At 35.0% G+C, this 22532-nt stretch overlaps 2 protein-coding genes and 1 long non-coding RNA gene across 4 annotated transcripts in view; all 3 read right to left on the reverse strand.

Annotated features, from left to right (window-relative positions):
* Nucleotides 1-429: 429 nt before the first annotated feature.
* LOC108194802 (binding partner of ACD11 1) lies at nucleotides 430-2768 on the reverse strand. Its single transcript, XM_017361740.1, has 6 exons — nucleotides 2688-2768; nucleotides 1963-2066; nucleotides 1796-1871; nucleotides 1352-1435; nucleotides 744-1265; nucleotides 430-609 (listed from the first exon to the last, which is right to left on the reverse strand). Exons 1-6 carry the CDS (start codon nucleotides 2766-2768, stop codon nucleotides 430-432), a joined length of 1047 nt encoding a protein of 348 aa, XP_017217229.1.
* A 3721-nt stretch (nucleotides 2769-6489) lies between these two features.
* On the reverse strand, nucleotides 6490-8147 carry LOC108195629 (uncharacterized). Its single transcript, XR_001801550.2, has 3 exons — nucleotides 8018-8147; nucleotides 7868-7946; nucleotides 6490-6952 (listed from the first exon to the last, which is right to left on the reverse strand). It is a non-coding gene; the product is annotated as an uncharacterized LOC108195629 (long non-coding RNA).
* Nucleotides 8148-9209: 1062 nt separating this feature from the next.
* Nucleotides 9210-22532, reverse strand: part of LOC108195574 (protein SABRE) — a 42180-nt gene continuing 28857 nt past the window's right edge. For both annotated transcript variants that reach the window (XM_017362551.2, XM_064082194.1), the window contains 7 exons: nucleotides 20219-20291; nucleotides 18282-18383; nucleotides 18014-18187; nucleotides 17466-17804; nucleotides 17207-17374; nucleotides 10310-10688; nucleotides 9210-10003 (listed from right to left, as the gene is read on the reverse strand). In XM_017362551.2, coding sequence (XP_017218040.1) covers nucleotides 9894-10003; nucleotides 10310-10688; nucleotides 17207-17374; nucleotides 17466-17804; nucleotides 18014-18187; nucleotides 18282-18383; nucleotides 20219-20291 — 1345 coding nt within the window. In that variant the 3' untranslated portion in view covers nucleotides 9210-9893. The remainder of the gene's footprint in view (nucleotides 10004-10309; nucleotides 10689-17206; nucleotides 17375-17465; nucleotides 17805-18013; nucleotides 18188-18281; nucleotides 18384-20218; nucleotides 20292-22532) is intronic.

A 22532-nucleotide genomic window follows, 5' to 3' on the forward strand; every position in this document is an offset into this window, starting at 1 on the left:
GGTTCCACTGTATCTTTGGATATTCACTCATAAATCAGCTTATATGTTCCTGTGTGGTTAGCAGTTTCCTCCTACATTTGCTGATTGAGTTAATCTGTAAATATGTAAAACTTATTTCTCATTTTAAACGTTGCGCATAGATGATTTAAAATCTCACCCCAACTGCTGCAGCTGCACCATCAACTAATAGTACTATGAAAATCTCACACTACTGCTATATCACAGAACATACATAGAAAAAGAAACCTTTTTAATTTGACATTAACGGGAATAGTCTTACATTTTGTCAATAATAGATAACTAATTACAACCATACTTTAATATCTACTCCGTTACTACATCTCTTCTCCGAATCCATTAAGTAAAACCTAAATCCAACCATGTAATCTAGTCAGATGGATGATGCAACAGATAGATAGCAAATTTATACTAGTACCATGAAGCCCTTTCCGTTCTGTTAAGCACAACGTTATTAACAGTACCACGGTAGCAATTTGATTTTAACTGGTTTTCTGCAAAACAAGAATAAGTGTGCGAGTTAGGATCAATCATAACAATTTCTATCAGAAAGGAACCTTCAATATTACAGTTACCACCAATACTGAAATGCTGTAATATTTTCAAGATATGGTACAACATTTCCTCGAATATACTATGCAACAGCGATGAGAAGCAAGGGTGTTTATTCGTTATCTATCAGTATTACAAAGAAAACCATGAAGCAGTAAGTGAATGGAACAAACCTTGTTCATTGAAGGCGCTGACGTGAGTTGCTCCCTTCCATCAGATGGTTGAGGAGACCCGGAATTGTTGGTACTGGCTTGCTTGTCATTCATTCCTAATTTTGCCTTGGTATTTTTACCGACTCCCTCAGCTGCAGTTGCGACTTTATCAAAGGCTCCTGTGACCATCGACGCCCCTGAATTTACATACCCGTTATTCATTACAGCTGATCTAGCACTAGTCACTGTTTGTCCAGCAGTTGCATATGCTGACTTGACTTTCTCTGAAACCTGAAGTTTTTGGTCCACTTCCTGTACTTTTCCATTTACAACTGAAGCACCAAAAATCACCTTCTCACTGAGCCCAATTTTTTTGTCAAATGAAGCAATTTTTTCACTCGTTGAGCGAGTCAGGTGGTGCCTCTCATCAAAGGTTTTTGCTCTGTCAAGAGCACCTTTACTTAATACGTAACCCTTTGCAAGAATGCTGCTGACAGCACCCTCTGCCTTTCGAAGTGGAGATTCAGCTCCACCTTTAATTGCCTGCAGACATTTGAGTAAAGCATTAGTAAAAAACACTCATCTGGTATGGTGACAATAATAGACATCAGGGATAGGCTAATACATACTTGAGGAGATGATGAAGCGGAGCGAGGAAGCTGATTATCTGAAGCCAGAGTTATGATGACAGCTGAACCAAGGATTGTGTTGCCCTGAAAAGCTTTACAGTATCAAGACACAAAAATATAATTCTGAACAAGAAGACTACTGAACAGCATTATAGCATAACTTCCTATTCTCCTCAGTGTAATAGTATAAAGAGACATTGGTCTATTATTCAGAAATTCAATGATATGGGAAATAATTAAAACATAGAAACAAAAAGTAAACACATTTGAGCACGATTGGATAGCCCAAGTGGTGAGTTTATCTTCTGTTGTCCCGGGAAACCAGAGTTCGACTCTGGCTCACTCCGAGAAGTATTAGAACAGATACTCATTTCTAAGGCATATAAGCCTAATTTGTCAAAAAAAAAAAAAAAAAAAAGTAAACACATTTAAGATAACAAATACCGTCTGCCGAGCTGCATTATCTGCCCCTTTAGAATCTTTGAAGGTAACATATGCTATCTGAGACTGCTCAAAGTAACTGCACAAGTATATGATAAGTTGGTGTAATACTCATAAGTTTACGATATGACAATATAATTTGGTGCATAGAAAAGATGTAATTTACAAACCTGTGCATCTCAATATATTCGATCTCACCAGACGAGGAAAAAAATTCTCTGATATCTCGTGCAGAGGCCCCCGAGGGAAGGTTACTAATTTTGACAGTCTTGATCTGCAGGAAAAAGAATTAAAACTATTAGCTGAGTATTTACATAAAGGATAAGCACCAGTTTACATATATACTCCTTTACAAGATGAGGTCCTAGCATGAGAATTATGGGTTTTTTACCACTATAAAGCACAGAGCTGAACCACATCACAATATTGAAAATATCATCTGCCCTTTGTTTGTCATAAGTGGATTATATTACTCTCCCTCAGAATCATTTCTGCACTGTAGCACATTACGTCTGAGGGACGTATCCAGAAATTCAAGTTAGTAGGGTCAAAATTTATTTATTTTTGATAAACTTGAAATATAGTATATAAATTTTATTTTAGTATGATCAAAATATTAATTTTGTACATATATTTTGACAGAAATATGTTTAGTATAATAAAATTTTATTCGTAGTTACAAGTTAAGTGAGGTCAATTAACATAACTCTTATATGCTGGGTACGACCCACGGAACTTTAAAATTTGTAACACTAGCTTCTAAATGTGCACTTTTATGAGGTCTGGAAATCAAAACAAAATAGTTGAGAACATAATGCATGCAGATCACACAAAGCAAATTTAAAAATATGAACAAAACAAAATGTAGACCATTATGTAGAAGGTAGCAATGCACCTTATTGGGTTGATCAGGCTTAGTATTAACTGAAATGGAAGAGACAGATTGCTGAGAAGCTGGGATGGAAAGATCCGCCATAACTGGTGAATTGAGAGGAGCTAGAAATGATCTGTACTATTATTTATATATGTACAGTGTTATTCGGACAAGGAGGGAGGGAGGGTGCCCATGCACAATACTCGGACATTGTTTGACCCGGTTTTTGTAATTTTAGTTCGTCTCGTTCATTTCGTTCCACTAATTATTTGCTTTATAGATATGTGTTATTTACTTTTACGATATCATGGACATATTGTTTTTTTAAAAACAGATCATGGACATATTGTTAATTTTTGTTTAATAAAGTGGCTAGAAAATAAGGGTCGCGCTCAAGAGAGAACCAAAGCTTAAAATAGAATCATAGAACCAATTCTCAATCGTTGGATTCGTTTAGATTTAATGGCTCAAGATTAACATAGGAAATCTTTAAAAATATTCTGAAAATCAGTATAAAATATGTATAATCAATTACAAGGATAGTGGTGTAATTTAACATATATTGCCATTTATTGAAAATCAATCAAGATCAATCATAAACAACTGTATGTATTACTTGGGCTGATCAGATTGTTTTTCATATTTTTCCACCCTCTGCATCCCGTGTTCTTTCACTTGTTTCAATGGAGGGCGTTCATGAATAAACAAGTATGTATACTCACGTCTCTTTATTTTAGGTTCTGCTGCTGCACACCAATTTTTATATATTTTGACAATCTATGTGTTTATCTTACAATGTAGTTGTTGATCTTAACGGATCACAGTCTGCTACTCAGCATTCCATGGATACCTATGCAGACACGCCTTTGGAAGTTTGCATCAGTGCAATGTTACTCAAATCCCACGTGCTTTTGTCATGACGCGTTGGACGAAGAATGCCGAGGATCATCATGATGCCATTGATTCACATGAAATACATGATACTTGTGCTCAATTGAACGAGCTTAAACAACTTACAAATGAAATATGGTTTGATTTTCAATCGTGCATGAGTGCTGCTGGTCAAGATAAGGACAAATTATTGAAGATGCGTACCCATGTGAACACAATAAAGCATGACATGAAAGGTTCAATATTTAATTCTGGAGTGCGTCTTACTGATGCAAACATATATGCACTCATCGACGCTGAACCTCGTTCGGGTCCTGTTGTAGTCCAGAATCCTAATATTAGTCGAAACAAAGGTTGTGGGAGTAGGCTTAAAGGTGGTAAGAAAAAATCGATGGCTGCTACTAAAGATAAGCGAAGAAAATGTAGCAATTGCTGTCAAGTTGCCGGACACAATGCTCCTAAATGTCCGTCCCCAAGAAAAAACCTTTTCCCAACACCTTCATCTATATTAGAATTAATCCTTTTTGAACAGCATGCTTGTGATGACTTTGGATTTCATTTTTAAAGTGTACTTTGTTTTCAAATTTTGTTATGTTAGTACATTTTACATGCTCTCTAATTCATTACTAATTATGGTTCTACATTACAACTATATTTTTATACAACAGGACTTTGAGGTTCTGCAGTAGAACTTAACATTCGACCAGCTAAAACAACCTCTCGTACTATTATTCTTACAAAATGAACTCCACTAATCTTGTCAGCTCTATTATTCTTACTAATTTTCTCTTCACATTTCATAATCTCATTGTACTTTGTTTTTACCTTTACTTGATTCCTTTTTTAAAGCGAATATACACAAAGGTTCTGCTGCAGGACCCTAAATATTAAATAGCTTTTCATGATCTAGCATGTTGCACAACTTTTTTAAAGTGAATATACACAAAGGTTCTACTACAGAACCCTTTTTGGTAGTAAATATACGCAAAGGTTCTGTTACAGAACCCTTGTTAATACTTCAAGATTTAAAGGGTTCCTAAGCCAAGGTTTCTAAGAGGAACATGACCTCTTGTGCCACGATTAAGTAGTGAGGAATAAAGTAAATATCTCCAAGCATAACTATCTAACTATATCTATGATTCACAAGATCGAAGATACAAAAATTAGTAAAGGTAGCTAATAGAAACTTGTAAGTTTCGCATTGGAAATTTAGCTTTGGTGATGATATTTCAATCAAATGTTCTGTAATGTACCACTTTTTTCCCAATGAACACAAATAATCAATCCATCATATTTATTCTTAGTCATTTTTGAACAACGAAATTGTAAACTTGGTGGTTTTGACTTCTTATAGACAGAGGTTCAGCATATGAACTTCAACGTTATTACCACTTTTTCCCAATTCCACACAAATACTGATCCCACCCTAGATATTCTCAGTCATTTCAAACAACCAAATGTAATCTTGTTGGATTTGACTTCCTATATACAGAGGTTCAGCATACAGAAATCCTACCATTGGATTTGACTTCTTATATACAGAGGTTCAGCAAAGGCGAGTTCTGCTGTAGGACCTTAAATATTAAATAGATTTTCAGAATCTAGCATGTTTGTATCACTTTTTTAAAGTGAATATACACAAAGGTTCTACTACAGAATCCTTTTTGGTAGTAAATATACACAAAGGTTCTTCTACAAAACCCTTGTTAATACTTGAAGATTTAAGGGTTCCTAGGCCAAGGTTTCTAAGAGGAACATGACCCCTTGTGCCACGATTAAGTAGTGAGGAATAAAGTAAATATCTCCAAGCATAAGTATCCAACTATATCTATGATTCACAAGATCGAAGATACAAAAATTAATAAAGGTAGCTAATAGAAACTTGTAAGTTTCGCATTGGAAATTTAGCTTTGGTGATGATATTTCAATCAAATGTTCTGTAATGTACCACTTTTTTCCCAATGAACACAAATAATCAATCCATCATATTTATTCTTAGTCATTTTTAAACAACCAAATTGTAAACTTGGTGATTTTGACTTCTTATAGACAGAGGTTCAGCATATGAACTTCAATGTTATTACCACTTTTTCCCAATTCCACACAAATACTGATCCCACCCTAGATATGCTCAGTCATTTCAAACAACTAAATGTAATCTTGTTTGATTTGACTTCCTATATACAGAAGTTCAGCATACAGAGGTCCCACCATTGGATTTGACTTCCTATATACAGAGGTTCAGCAAAGGCGGGTTCTGCTGTAGGACCTTAAATATTAAATAGATTTTCATGATCTAGCATGTTTGTACCACTTTTTAAAAGTGAATATACACAAAGGTTCTACTACAGAATCCTTTTTGGTAGTAAATATACACAAAGGTCTACAGAACCCTTGTTAATACTTGAAGATTTAAGGGTTCCTAGGCCAAGGTTTCTAAGAGGAACATGACCCCTTGTGCCACGATTAAGTAGTGAGGAATAAAATAAATATCTCCAAGCATAATTATCCAACTATATCTATGATTCAAAAGATCGAAGATACAAAAATAAATAAGGTAGCTAATAGAAACTTGTAAGTTTCACATTAGAAATTCACCAACTTATACAAAGGTTCTGCATATGAACCTCCAGTGTACCACAATTCACCAACTCAATATTTATACTCATTTTACCATTACCATGCACAATCATTTTCCAACAACAAACTTGTAATCACGGAGGACTTTATTAAAAAATTTCTTCGTTCAGATTTTTAATGCTCATTCCCATGACAACATACTTGTGAGTCATCACAAGTAATGTTATTTTAAATTTAGCAGACCAGTGACTTAATAATGCATCAAAGAGACAAATTATTTGCGAATCTGCAAAAGTAAATGGAATCTAAATTTAACAGCAATATAAATTAATAATTCATATTCTTGCCCAAATTAAGAACGTATTCTTTTGGTTCAACAATGGAATCTTACGTGCAACAACAAAATTGTAGCTAGCCAATCAATACCACATGACTCAATGGTCAACTAAACAAAATCCAATTATGTCCATAAAGATACTAGAATTAATAAATTTGTCAACAAGATCATGTTCCTCCTAGCAACATATGTCATTTTCTATTATTTAGGATAGGCAACGGATTTTGCCTTCCTCACATATCCTTTGGCGAATCTTTCCTCCCTTTGTCTCTTTGCAAACTTCTTTATTTCTTGTCGTTTCTCATTCAAATGACTGCAATTCTAATAAGCGAATCCTCCACAAAATCGTCATCGACCATGCTCAAATGCGGATCATTCCTTAATTTGCTTCGTCTCTCGCTTTTTGCTACTTCAACCACTTTAGTTTTCGATTTCTCTCGGGACTTTTTAACATCGATCGATTTTTCCTTAGGTCCAGCTGCGTTTAAATTTAATAACAAGTTAATTAAACAATGCGAAAAGTTAATCTTCGTGACAAAATAAATTTTATTACACACACATTTATTAACCATGATACAAGGTTCTGCTCATGAACCAAAAAAAATTAAAAAACATTACAGTTCTGCAGCAGCACCCAATAACAAGATCTATTAACCGAAAAAGAATACAACTACTGATAGCATGAAGTCCTAGAGGCTCAGAGTACTACATATGGAACCAATTGTGAGTGAACACAAACAGTACACACAACACAAACACTTGAATTTTTAGCAGACCAATATCAAATCATCATGCCGATTTCAATGAACCGTCAAGTAGCAACCCACAGGACCATCAGATAACTAAGCAAAATAACCATGTACAAGTAACAAATCAATTAAACAATACGAAATTAACCATGCGACAGGGTTCTGCTCATTAACCAAAAACAATAATAAACAAATTAGAGTTCTGCTGCAGCACCCAGTAAAAAGATCTGGACCTCTTCTAAAAAAGAGCTTTAAATACTAGCGACTAGTTATCTAAAATATTTTAAAAACCCTTGACAAGCAAAAGCGAGTTCTGCTGATGAACCCATTTTAAAAGGAAAAAAACAAAACTATGTTTACACATATTAAATCACATGCAACAAGCGAAGTTTACAAGTCAATTACTGACACGTTAATTTAACACCCAAAATTAAAAGGTAAATAGCTAGAAGTCAATAACCACATGTCAATTACAAGTCAATTCAACCTAGTTCTATTGATGAACCCAAAACTAAATAAAATAACTTTTGTATTTTACAAGGCAACATACAAGGGATTAGTCCTCTAAAGACCCATGATTTTTCAGAAGAACCCAGAGTTCACAAGAATGCATATAATCGTAAAACATCTAGTCTTAATCTAACCCATTTAACCGTCAATGTGTGTTGTTATCGCACCATCTGGTAGCTTTTCGCCTCAATGGTTTGCCTTGTTCTTCGTGCACTGCAAGTATAATCAATGGTTTCGTTAGTACATCGACGAGTGTATGTATATATATGTATATATCTGCTCACTTTCTCTGTAGAGAAGCTTGTTTCGAGGATGCTGAAGATTTGATGATTCGAGAAGTAATTCGATGCTGCTTAGCGCTGGTGAATTTTGGAAAGTTGTCAATCAAATCAAAATTGAGCTCTGATTTTTATCCTAAATATTTTGGGTCTATATTGCCCTTGGCTATGTACAAATATATTATATATTTTTTTATTTTAAAAATTGTGGTTCTATGGTTCTATAATTATTGGTTCTCTCCAGAACATGACCCTATAATTCAACAAAAACAATCAAGTAAATCCATCGTTACTCATTTTCTGTGTACGCTACTCCAAAATTGATGCCATCACCACCATAAAAGGTTCCAACAAAAACAATCGAATAAATCGATCTTTGCTAATTTTGTGTGTAAAAAGTTGACCACAACACAAACTTGACATTCGATCTCTTCATCCGGCCAGGTTAGCTATATACACACATATATACTGACAGTCTGGACGAATTTTTAAAAAAATGACTTCTTACTTAAAATAATAAAATGAATTAGAAGTAAAAAGTAAATAGATTAATAAAATGTTTGGAAAAGAAGTAGAAGCTCTAAGAAAAAAAATTAACATTCTCAACTTTTTGAAAATATTTCTGTTTATTTACACAAATGGATTAGGAAAAGTAGTAGAGAAATAGTTTCCAACGTCTTCGAAACAAACGTTCACATATATATGTACAAAACATGGAGTGCGAGTGTGCGACAATATTTATTTTTTTAAGAACTAATTGTATGGAGTAAACAAACAAAATATTGTTTAGGAGGTGGTTTGTTCATTCATAAGGGTAAATAAAAGAGAGATTATTCTGGAGGTGAGTTTGTTTCAGGATAGAGCGGATGTGGCTTCGGTATGGGTTTTGAATAATATCGTAACCACAATTGTATGTCCTCGATTTTTAAAAATCAAAAATCTCAATCATAAATTTATTGTCGGTTTCATAATTAAGCTATGTTTTGCTGTGATATAAAGAGCCTTAATTTCAAAATTAAGTCATGAGGTTCTTATTTTTTTGTGCTGTATCGGGCCTTCTGCTTCCATTCTGTGACATTTCGTGTCCTCTCTGATTTGAACCCGTGCAATCACGAGCCCTGTAACCATATTAAATGTTTTCAATATACATCACATACAAGGCATAGTTAAAAGAAAGGAAATTTACAAGTACCACGGGTTTATATGAAGAAAAATCCTACGCATGAATCTTTGATATTTCTTGCAGAAGCTCTCTTCTCTACATATTCCAGGCTAAAGACATGTACATTCCCAGTTAAGTATCAAGTTCTGGTTCATGCAATACATACATATTAGTATATTACAGAATTTCTACAAATCGTAAAATCCCAGTGAAGCCTCCTATTTCTCAGATAATATGATATAGCTTGGCGAGGAAAGTCCCAAAACTGCCAAGCAGCCTACCAATCATGTGTATATGTTTGTCAAACTCAGCAGCATCTAACTGAACGGCGACAGAATTTGCAAGAATCCAAGTGTGAGCAATGTACATGTTATCTGTAGTTCGGAGGAAAACTTGGAATTTATTCTATTTCCAACAGTATATTAGTATGCTTGCCTTCCGAACCTGAAATCTCTCACCAGCTTGTATATAATTGATATACTGTTCGAAATCAAGATGGATGGCAAATAATCTAGTGTACAACACTCATTCAAGATGACTGTCAACTCTTCAATAACCAACACCCATTCAAGGCGGCTGTCTGGGTGGTATAGATGATTACTTTTACTGCACAACATATTCTATTATGTTATATAACCCTATGACCAAGTCCTCAAATCATGGTGCTTCCCTGAGTTCATCAAGATTCAAGAATGATCCTGAGATAAAATTGTGGCTTGTCTAGTCATGGAAGTCCTCGTATGGGGAAGATGCACTAGATGAATCACTTTCAACTGGTGATCTTTCTCTTGGTGATGAAGGAAGTGATTCTCTCTGCTGAGAAGACATACCTGATGTGGAAGAGTGTTTAGTCGAGCGAATATCTATAGCAGAAGCCAACTAGCACACTCTAGTTTGCATAGTCAGCATTACCAAGTTCAGGAGCTTTATAGCATGATCATGATGGTAATAGTATTAGCTTAGTACTAATGGTGTATTAGCATATATCTAAAATCTGATGTCAAAGACGCAATAAAGGAATTCATTCATGAAGTTATCACAACTGATTTTGATGCCTAGTGCTACACCTTAGGGAAAGCATATATGCAAACTCACACAAATAATGGAAGTAGATATAAGAATGAATAACTGCTGACCTTTTTGCCCCCTTGAGCGCAACTTTTTTGTGTGATGTCTAATAAGCCTCTTAGCTTTTGTTATAGTGAGTTGTCTGGCAAATGGCGAGAATTCTGCGTCACTTTCACTCCACTCACCTTGTGCTTCGCTTTCTGCTTCACCCCTCATTGTGCGGAGCACAAAGGCCTTGGCCTTACGGCGCTGGGAATTAAAAAGGCCCTTTATGGACGTAACAAATCCATCACCTGCTCCATCAGTAGGACGCTTAGGCCAAGCTACAGGCAACTGCTCAGAAGTCCCCGCTTCACCATCACTATCACTTAAATTGAGATCATTTTCAGCTATACTAGATGCAATGACTTCTCTTTGACTATGTGCTTTGTCTTTAAATTTTTTACCCTGCGTGAGCAAAGTATGCAAGTCACAACATGTTTGTAAAGGAGTCAGATATATAATCTTCACTATTGTGATTTTTTTTTTCTTTTTTTAAGGTTCACTATTGTGAATGTCGTAATCAGACTTCATTTCATTAATTGATCAAACGACTGGAAATGTAAGGCACAAATTTCAGGTGTCGAGCCACAACAGTAATTTGATAGTTCAGAAGAAGGCAAGAAACTACACGGAGGAACTCGTAAATTGTTAAAAATGCATAAAAGCATAACTATATTGTATAAAATACTGAAGTCCACTATGTCTTGCAAAACTTGCTTCATTGGTTGAACGGATTACATGATTCTTATAAGAGCCTTTCTCATAGCTATAAGCAGTAGTTAACCACACTGACACACCCGCCTTGTCTTTAACAATGATCGAACCCTCAACATCCCACGAAGGGAGAAAGTGAGATGTCATTGGACCAGAAAACAAGAGTACACAACCGCCATTAACCAACATAGTTCTGCTGCAAGACTCATAAAACCTATTTAATACATTTAATATAGAACAAATAGAGAAGACAAATATAGAATGCATGCATATATTTAGTACACACATACACATACACATTTTATACGTCGCCATTAAATTCTAAAGCAAGCAACTTGAAATTTATTTTGACATTCATGTTTCCTTAGGGAACAGCAAGAGAAAATGCAACTAACCCAAACTAAATTTTAACCATATGTAACTAACCCAAACTAAATTTTAACCAAAGTAACTACTCTATCACTCCTGTAGGACACAACCTGATGCATGACAAGTTAGGTGTTGAAAATACGGGATAGAACCTATATCCACAGACAATCAGGCGAAACACAACTATATCCTCACATTTACCAAATATTTAAAATCTGATTTATATGGGATGATAAATTTCCTTAAATAATAAGGAGTAAAAGTGTCTCGGACAATAACAGACTAATCATACATTATGTAGACTCCTAATATACAGATATAACCATATATATCTAACAAGGTTGCTGGCCGTGAGGATGATCTCAGGCAACTTCCCAACCTTATAACAAAAACTTAAATAGAGGGTTATTTTTATATATACAGGGGAGTGTGCATTGTATGCACAAATTTGTCCTTATAATTTTGTCCTGAAACATGGTCTAACTTCAGGTAATTCTCCCTGAGGACAATCTCAAGGCCAATTTTCCCATATCTCAAGGACAGGTATTAGTATATTAATATATATCTAAAGTTTACAAAATATTTAATAGGTACTAAATTTATTAAGATTAAAAATATACTTAGCTGAAAGAAGTTTAGCTAAAGAGCTCGACGCTTCGACCTGCTGACTGTTGACTAATAGGTCTTACTTGGACGACTAGTCGGCCGACTTGTCGACTAGTCAAGTCGACTAATGCAAAACCCAGACGAAAACCCGGCCAAATTGAATAAATGAAGAAAAATATCTTATTTTCTAAAACCATTCCCAAACTTGATTTAGACACACACACACACACACATATATTTAAATATGTGTTTGAGTAGGCTTGATCAAAACTTATATATATATATGTCATGCCTTCAGTGTATGACAAAGCTATTTTTGGTGTTTTCTGTGTTTATGAACTGAAATAACAGGAAATCAAGTAATAGAACAGTCGATTATAGCTAGGCAGAGGTGAATTAGGGCAGAGACATGGAGAATTGAGAGAGAAATGAGAGAGAGAGAGATCAGACCAGAGTAGAGAGAGAGAGTTTAGAGAGAGAAAGAGAGGGAAAATCAGTTAGAGAGGAGAGAGAGAAACTTGGGAAAGAAGTTGTATTTCATAATATGCATCCTCACAGTTCACAGACCACACATTGCCTATTTATAGACAACTACTAGCACAACTAATATAACAGACTAGGGAATTACACAAGTACCCCTGACTCTAATACTAATAGCTATTAATAGCACTACTCTGGCCCTGACATTCCTACCCCCTTAGCTTCAGCCATGTCCTCATGGTTGCCAGCACCTCCACTGGCAGAATCTTCAAATTTACTGGACAAAGCATCAGCTACAGTGTTGTCTTTGCCTTTCCTGTACACAATTGTGTAGTCATAGCCTAATAACTTGCTAATCCACTTTTGTTGCAGCAAATTACTGATCTTCTGCTCAGTCAAGTACTTCAAAGCCCAATGATCAGTTTTGATAGTAAAATGCTTGTCTTTAGGTAGGCAGACCACTTCTTCACAGCTGCTACTACTGCCATTAGTTCCTTTTCATATGTAGACATTGCTTGACCCCTTGCCCCCAATGCCTTGCTGAAATAAGCCAAGGGCTGTCCTTCTTGAGTCAACACAGCCCCAATACCCGAGTTACAAGCATCAGACTCAAAGGTAAACTCTTTCCTAAAGTCTGGCAGCCTCAGTACTGGAGTTCTAGCCATAGCCTCCTTAAGAGCCTTGAAAGCCTCAGTAGCTTCTTTATTCCAGTGGAAGTTGTCTTTCTGCAGTAAGTCTGTCAGAGGCCTGGCTATAGTACCATAATCCTTCACAAATTTCCTATAGTATCCAGTTAAGCCCAGAAACCCCCTTAGTGCCTTTATATTCTGTGGTATAGGCCAGGAAACCATGTCAGCAACCTTAGCTTTGTCTACAGCTACTCCTTGTTGTGAAATGACATGTCATAAGTAGGCAACTTGAGCAGTCATGAATTCACATTTAGAAAGCTTAGCAAATAAAGTGTGTTGCCTCATTAGCTGAAAGACCTTCCTTAAGTGTACCAGATGATCTTCCTTGGTCTTAGAATAGACCAAAATGTCATCAAAAAAAACCAGAGTAAAATTCCTCAAATAGGGCCTGAAGACTTCATTCATCAAACTCTGAAAAGTGGCAGGGGCATTGGTGAGGCCAAATGGCATGACAGTAAATTCATAGTGCCCCAAATGAGTTCTAAAAGCTGTTTTTTCTACATCCCTTTCTTTCAACCTGACTTGGTGGTAGCCAGCTCTTAGATCCAGCTTAGTGAAGTACTTAGCCCCATGAAGCTCATCTTACAGTTCTTCAATTAGAGGAATTGGAAACTTATTCTTTATAGTCATTGAATTTAGCTTCCTGTAGTCAATGCAAAATCTCCAGCTCCCATCCTTCTTTTTCACCAGTAAAATAGGAGATGCAAATGGTGAGCTGCTAGGCCTAATTATCCCAGATTCCAGCATTTCCGCAACTAGAATTTCAATTTCATTCTTCTGGTTATAAGAGATCCTATAAGGCCTCATAGAGAAAGGTTGTGAGCCCTCTTTTAAGTCAATAGAATGCTCTATTTTCCTCTCAGGAGGCAACCCCTCAGGAGCCTTAAAGATATCCTCATACTCATCCAATAAGCCTTGAAGCTGTTCTTCGTTTCCTTCTGATTTAGTGCCATCATTCAATTAATGAGAAAGTAAGGATCCTTCTGGTTGTTGAACTACATCCAGAATAAACAGAAGCCCATGCTCTTGCCTCTCACAACTTCTCACAAACTGATCAGCAGTCATTTGGTGTAGCCTGGGTTTACCATAATTGTGATTTCCTTGTAATACAATCAACTCAGTCATTTGGTGTAGCCTGGGTTTACCATAATTGTGATTTCCTTGTAATACAATCAACTCTTCTCCCTTTTGAAATTTCATTTCTAATTTCTTGAAGTCAAATGTTACAGGACCTAAAGATCCCAGCCAATCTACCCCCAACACCAGATCATAGCTTCCCATTGATAAAGTTTTCACAGGAGTCTGAAACTTATATTTACCAATGTTCCAAGAGAATCCTTGACATTCATAATGACTAACCAGCTGATTTCCATTTGCAACCATGACTCTCATAGGTTTAGTTTTAACCAGCTCACATTTTAATTGTGAAGCAGTATTATCATCTAGAAAACTGTGGGTGTTTCCCCCATCTATCAGAATTGAAAACTGCTTCTTGTTCTTATATCCAGTCAAAGTTATAGTTTGACACCCTTTAAGACCCTCAATGGCATGCACAGACACTTCTATCTGCTGATCCTGAGTCTGACAATCTTCAGTAATGGTTGTCCCTTCTGTGACTATGACATTTCCTTTACTGAGTTCTGTGTCCTTGCATGCACTTGATTCAAGCTCCTCTGTGGGCCTTGCTTCTATTTGCAACAAATTTCCTTGATTTACAGCCTGTTTCTCCTTAGCTGATGGTTTGAGCTGGTTAGTATCCCCTTTGTTTCCCCTTTTAGTTTGCTCTAAATACTTAGCCTTCTTATAAGCTTCTTCTCTGGACTTGGGGGTCAATATTCTGAAGACCTGCTGTACTTCAGCCTGCATTCCCCCAATGAAACTGTCCAAGAAGTATTCCTCTGTCAGCGATGGAATCTTTTCCTTCAGTTGCCCCACCAATCCTTCAAACTCAGTGTAATACTGTTCCACTGACTTATCTTGTTTCAATTGCTTAAACCTCTCAACCAGCAATTCTTGTTTACTCTTTCCAAACCTTTGAGTAAACTGATCAGCAAAATTCTCCCAATCACAAAGTGAATTATGAATGGAGTAAATGTGGTACCAACTCCTGGCATTGCCTTCCAAGTGCATGCCTGCAATTGTTACCTTCTTCCTTCCATTGACTCCAAATACCTCAAAATATTGATTACAGTCCTGTAACCAGTCCGCCACTTCCTCTTCTTCACTGAACTTAGGGAAAGTGAGTTTAAGATGTTGTAAACCTTGCACATCTCTTGTTTTACCCCCTGTTGCCTGCTTCTTAGCTTTCATTTTCAGAAATTTTTCCATCAACTGCTTTGCCACTTCAATACTAGATTCCAGTTTCACAAATTTGTGCTCTAAGGCTTCCTCATCATCTATAAGCTGTTGTTTAAGTCCTAAAACAGCCTTATCAAATTCTGAGTCCACACCTTCATAAACTACCATTTCCCTCATCTTTACTTCACCAATCCACAATTCAATCTCCAAACACACAGAACTTCAACAAGAACACTAATAGTATATACTAACAAAAACGGCTGTAATCTAAAGAATTTCAACAGCAAACTCCAGAACAATCAACAGAAATCTCAACAAGAATCTCAGATCTAAGAGAGAAGTCACAGAACAGAGTACCTGGACTGTTTTGATCAATTCTACAGATTTACTTATGCGATTACAGTGATTCCACAACCGCTCCAGTCGTTTTGAGTAGCACAGTGAGATAGAAGCAGTGGCTGGATCGAATTTGAGTGCTCTGATACCAATTTGTCATGCCTTCAGTGTATGACAAAGCTATTTTTGGTGTTTTCTGTGTTTATGAACTGAAATAACAGGTAGAACAGTGGATTATAGCTAGGCAGAGGTGAATTAGGGCAGAGAGATGGAGAATTGAGAGAGAATTGAGAGAGAAATGAGAGAGAGAGAGAGAGAGATCATATCAGAGTAGAGAGAGAGTTTAGAGAGAGAAAGAGAGGGAAAATCAGTTAGAGAGGAGAGAGAGAAACTTGGGAAAGAAGTTGTATTTCATAATATGCATCCTCGCAGTTCACAGACCACACATTGCCTATTTATAGACAACTACTAGCACAGCTAATATAACAGACTAGGGAATTACACAAGTACCCCTGACTCTAATACTAATAGCTATTACTATTAACACTAGCACTACTCTGGCCCTGACAATATATAGGGGTGGGTTCTGGTACAAACTTACAAACTTACAAACTTTATGCGTTCAACACATACATAACTTGAGTTCAACATTTTTTTTAACATATTTTGTTGAACATCGATTAAAATTGTATTGGAGAAGTACATAAACTATTTTTTCAATGTAAGAACTAAGTTAAACGTATTATATAACTAATATTTATGATTCTAGACCCTACCCACACCCCATAGGTATAGTTTAAGCATCTTTTTAGATATATTCAACATAATAATAATTAGTGTTCTACACCCGATGTTGAACCCCAGTTACAAATGTGTTGAATGGGCAATTTATTTATGCGATTTTTTTAAAAATTATGATGTTTTTTCAAGAATTTTCAACATAGATACTTTCTATAACTAAGGATCAACACGATGGGAGAATAAAAAAAAGTTTCCAAGTTTGTAACTTAAAAAAGTTTTTATTTGATCCTATCCCTATATATATATATATATATATATATATATATATATATATATACACACATATATATATAATCTATATATTATATATATATATGTGTGTGTATGTATATATGTATGTATGTATGTATGAATATTGTATGTTTGGTGAGTGTATAATGTATATATACGTATAGACACGTGTAGAAGCGAAGTAAATAGATGTTTGTGATGAATATATCTAATTCATAAATAATATACATGAGAATGAGATATATTATATATGCGCACTTATTTATTATTAATTTGTGGACTAGTCACCTAGCCAGACCTCTGTTGAGTACTCCAGACATAGCTTAACCCAGGGACATTAACAGTTGCCAGCCTGTTTATTCTAAGCAAAAATATTCTTCTATTTGATTGAAAACTTGCCTGCATTCCAGTAACTGACTTTAGGACTCCCCAGATGATGTGTTTCTTTACTCTCGAGAAAAGTCTCCTCCATGTACCTGTGAACTCCTCTCGATGAAATGTGTCCATTAACAACCTTAACTCACTCACAGCAAATCTAGAGCCTTCATAAGTTACCAGAAGTTCAACCTAACACCATAAATAGATATCAATAACAGAATAGTCCAACAAAGCCCAGAAAAAGAAAATCAATTTAAACCTCAGATATATTTTCATCAACCTGACTAATTTTTATATTGTGGAACTCCCTCATTTTCCGTGGCCTGGATCTTTTTTCATCCTGGGACTTCCCCACCTTTTTCTCTTCATGTGAAGAACGACCAGATTTGAGAGGCTTGGAATTCTTTAATTTAATCTTTGAAGATTCCTCTTGATCAACACAACCAGGATGCTCACTCTTTGATGAAGATATACTTGAAGAATGAGCCTGTAGTACAAGCTCATTAGCTACTGATTCTGCAATAGTTTCTTCCCAAGTTCTGTCGAATGAAGATGTTCGTCTTAATCCTCTGTTTGACCCCTCATCATTATTTTCTTTTAAGCTCAGCAACTTTGATGCCTGCACATTTCAGGATTGCAATGTTGCCATTTGTATAAGGTAAATTAAAGACCATCTATATATTTAACACCATTATTTCACATTAACAGAAAGTGCTATTATTAGACACATGTAAGCCTGTGCAAGAAGTAAACATTACACCGCTTTTAATTCCTCACCGGTCTATACTTAAGTCACACTATCAGTATGACAGACCATGAGAAACTTACTTGGGCAGGTATGAAAGGCTGACTGTTGTCAGGATTCGAAGTGACAACACAAGCTCCTGATTTTGAAACTTCACAATCTTTCAATGGGTGAGTGCTGGACCCAGAAGCTTCATGCAATGATAAAGCTTTCTTTACTCGTTTCGAACCAGCAGTAGTTGAAACCTTCCAAACTTCCTAAAAAGTTTGACAAGTATATTACGAAGAAGAAAGTTGATATTAATCTGTGAATAAGAACGTTCACACCTAGGAACTTCCAAGTTTCAACTACCTGCCGCCGCTGTGAGTCTTGTTCCTCTTCTGGAAAGAAATATCCCCACATCATTTTGTACATGGTCTCTGTCAGATGTATCTTTAAAGGGTAAATATCAACCTGAAATGAGAAAGCTTACATTGTAACTATCATGCACAGCAAAACAGAAAAATTTCTACTGATAGACATAAGATATCTATTATCTAATCAAAGCATTTCGAAATATGTGCCAAACTGGGATCCCAAAAATGTACAATAAACTGGGATCCCAAAACTGTACAAAAATGTACATCACAAATCACTATCTTATACGTAACATATCTCTCAAATATAAATATATACATACATATATATATATACACACACACACAATGTATATGACCATCATCTTCAACCCCATACTGCGATAATAGACCCCTGCCACCAATATCATCATCTTTTATGACTTACCACCATCACCTACCATCCCTAATAGCCACCGCCGCTTGTCACCATAATTACCACAACTAGCGACTACTTACCACAATAACACGACTCTTCTCATCATCACTTACACTACCATCTTGATCATCAATTATCGACCACCAATAGTTACCATATGTAGATTTTCTTAATTATGAAAAACAAAAATTGTTGATTTTAACAGTGATTGATGTAGTATAAACTAGTGATTCCTTTAGTTGTAGATAGTGATTGTGGAACTGGTTTTTAGTTTGTATTTAACAATTGGTTTGTATTTGATCAGTAGCCTACACATACACACACACACACACATATACATACATATATATGGGCTTACTCCACTAGAAACTAGAAAACAATGATTATTACAGTTATATTTATAGGGTCGCGCTCAAGAGAGAACCACTCCTTAAAATAGAACCATAGAACCACTAGGGTTCTGCTGCAGAACCCTAAATTTTAAATAGATTTTTAGGATCTAAATCTAAATACATGTTTTTTTCATATTTTTTCATCGTTGTGTGTGTTCAAAAATAATTTAAAAATATAATCCATAGATATTGACATTTTTTTTGTGAAGTTCTGCTGCAGAACCCCAACTAATACTTAAGTTCTGCAGTACTTAAGTTCTGCTGCAGAACCCTTGCCTAATAAGGTAAGGGTTCTATGGTTCTCTCTCTAATGGTTCTCTCTGGAACATGACCCTATATTTATATATAGTGAATATACAATTTTATTAATTAAATTAATTAAATAAATAAATATATACAAAATATACAAGTGGATCTTCAATCAATAATGACTGCCTACGACCATTAATTGTAGCTATTTTCAATGACTATCAATTAACATTGACATAAAAATCATTACTTTCTCAAATTACTTATACAGTATAATTGCCAAATTCTGACTGCAAAAATCACTAATATATGTTATAATAATCACTAACTTATATTGTAAAAATCACTAAAAAGAATGATACAGAGTTGTTACAGGTTACATACGTATAGACACCATTATACATCATCTCCTATCTCGCTCTTTATCGCCATCTTTAATGAAGGAAGGTGTTGGAATTTACAATCAAAATTCACAGTGATTACTATGTATAGAGAAAAGTGGATAAAAGAAGAGACTTCCATAAAGGAAGATTGGGGGGTGGGAGATGACGGGGGTGGAGGAAGATGGCCGATAATAATTAGACGGTGTGGATAAAGAAGGCAGTCTGATGTGAGGTGTCGGGATCGGGGGTGGATGGCATGATGGACTAGGATGGCAATAGATGTGCAGGTGGGTTGAAAGTGGGGTGGGTATAATATAAAGAGTTTCCAGTTTCTATTTAATGTTTGGTTTCTATTTGACCATTTGCCTCTATATATATATAACTAACTATATATTAAGCCATACAGTTTGCAACCTTTAATCATTAATAGTTGCAAGTGATTCCTCAAATATAGCAGCTAAAAAGTAAAACCGAAAGTAAGTTTGATTACCTGGAACAGTTCAATAGGTGAATTTCCATCCTTCGGTGTTCCCTGTTTTGCGTCGACTCCAAGCATCACTTTTCTGCAGTCAAAAAAGAAATATGGCACTTTTAACCAGAGATAGCAGATGCTACCAACAATATAAATAGGTAAATGCAAGTTACAAAAATCTACTTAAAATTTCGAGCAAAGAAAAAGCAAACTATTATGACAGATACAGCTCTCTCTCTCTCTCTCACACACACACACTATCTGTAAGCACTGAATCAAAACTTTGTTGACATGTAGTTCATTACCCTAGTACTCTTTCTGGGAGGTCTATATAGTGAATTTAAAGGTTAAATCCCCCTTTCACAAGTACACACAATTCTTAGTACAAATTATCACTATACCAAACCAAAATCTCCATAGCTCATCATTCTACAAAAGGCTGCTGCATTCTCTTCTGTCAGATGATTAACTGAATATAGTGATTGCACATGTTACTAAAATTTTGTTTAAAGTCACGCCAACTAAGGCTCGACCATCACATGAATTGCAAATGACCCATTAATATTATTTGCGACACTGATCTTTGACAAGTCTAGAACTCTAGGTACATTGGTTTTGCAAATATATGCGGTAGACTTGCACCTCTCACAATAATTTCTCATCTCTAAAAATCTGTCTAAAGGCTTATATGAATACTAATTTTTTTTTACTTGGCCACTCTGAGAGACTACGGAAGAGAAATTGATAAGCAGAAATGCAGAAACTAGTGGAGTCTGCAAATTGGAGGATATATGTGGATGGAAGATGCTATTATGGCAAATACTTCAGGAATGTAGTCTCTAATGGGATCAAGGAAAGACATAAAAAGAGGGTTAATTAGTTATCTACAAAGATACAGATATAACGATTTATAATTTCAATCATTGCCCTTCATTGACACAAAAATAGCATTTAATACAAACAAGCAAGAGCTAATACAATTTGCATATTCCACTTCCAATACAATTTACAGCAACATCACATGTGAATGTAATAAGCAATATGGCATGCGGCCTTTTTCAGAATTATAATAAAAAATTCATTTTCTTGCTAATTATCTACACATTTATTCATTTCAGCCCATCTGCAAATAGCAATTTACACAGCAGAGAATATTGACATTGACTTGCTATATGATTGTTACCATATATAGCCAAAATATCAATGCAATGTGGCACAACAAAAAATTTAAACACAAAACAACTATCAACAATGACTACAAGAACTAGTCATTTTAATCAATCATGTGCCTTTTAATTGATTTATCTATTTTCAATATTTTAAAACATGAATAGTTTTTGTACCTTCTAACAACGCGACCAAATTGACATCAGGAATTATCTGAAATTAAGTTATGTATATAATAAAATAAGTTTAATAAATTTTAAATAAAGAAATTAAATGAAGAATTCAAATCACAATAATAAGACTTTTAAATTAAATAAATATTGTAATGAGTTAATATTTCAATATATTAGTAGTAGATTTTTAGTTTTAAAAAATAAATAACAAACAAATTAAGAAAAATATTAGATAACATTAAATTAAAATATGTTAATATTATAACATGAATAAATGACTAATAAAAACAAATATATATATATAATATAATACATAATAGAAAATAAAGTATATATATAACATAATTCAAACTGAATATAAATTTTAAATCTATATTGATTTATATATATAATGATAATATAAGGAAATTTCAAATATTACTATATTACAACATTTAATTTGGATTAGTTTTTTTAGACTTAAATTTTGATATTTAATTATAATTTTGATGTAGTGTATAACTTAGTATATAATATTTTTAATTGTGATCAACTATGTAACTTACAGTACCCATCCCTCACCCGTATAACTAGGTTAAATCGTTTTACTGTAACAAAAAATTCCTTGGAAGTTTGAGTTCATGTGTACAACTGCAAAGTCATGCAAGCAAACGGTGCAACTAGTACAAATTCCATGGAAGCATGAGTTACTGCTTTGGGTTACACTGTACCAAACGAGGCCCTAGTTTTTATTTGGGTTAAGTGGCATTTTGGTCACTAAACTGACCTCTCACTTTCACTTGGATCATCGTACTCAAAAAGTAGTCAGTCATGTCACTTAACTAGTAAAAGTATGCAATTTAATCATTTAAGACAATAAAAATTTCACACCCGTTAAATCCCATTGACTATAGACGGTCCTCCGTTAAATCTTTACACATATGCTGCCAAATCAGTTTATTAAAATGCCCAACAATAAAATCACCCAACTGAGTTAGGATCCGACAGAAGTA

The sequence above is a fragment of the Daucus carota genome, chromosome 7 (assembly GCF_001625215.2).
Source record: "Daucus carota subsp. sativus chromosome 7, DH1 v3.0, whole genome shotgun sequence".
Classification (NCBI taxonomy): domain Eukaryota; kingdom Viridiplantae; phylum Streptophyta; class Magnoliopsida; order Apiales; family Apiaceae; genus Daucus; species Daucus carota.

What these genes read in the sequence shown, in the direction of transcription:
- LOC108194802 (XM_017361740.1), bottom strand. Translation starts at nt 2,768, where the DNA reads ATGGCGGATCTTTCCATCCCAGCTTCTCAGCAATCTGTCTCTTCCATT. An exon ending in GAATATATTGAGATGCACAG is followed by an intron (nt 1,872 to 1,962) that starts GTTTGTAAATTA and finishes ATACTTGTGCAG; the next exon opens with TTACTTTGAGCAGTCTCAGA. An exon ending in CCGCTTCATCATCTCCTCAA is followed by an intron (nt 1,266 to 1,351) that starts GTATGTATTAGC and finishes AAATGTCTGCAG; the next exon opens with GCAATTAAAGGTGGAGCTGA.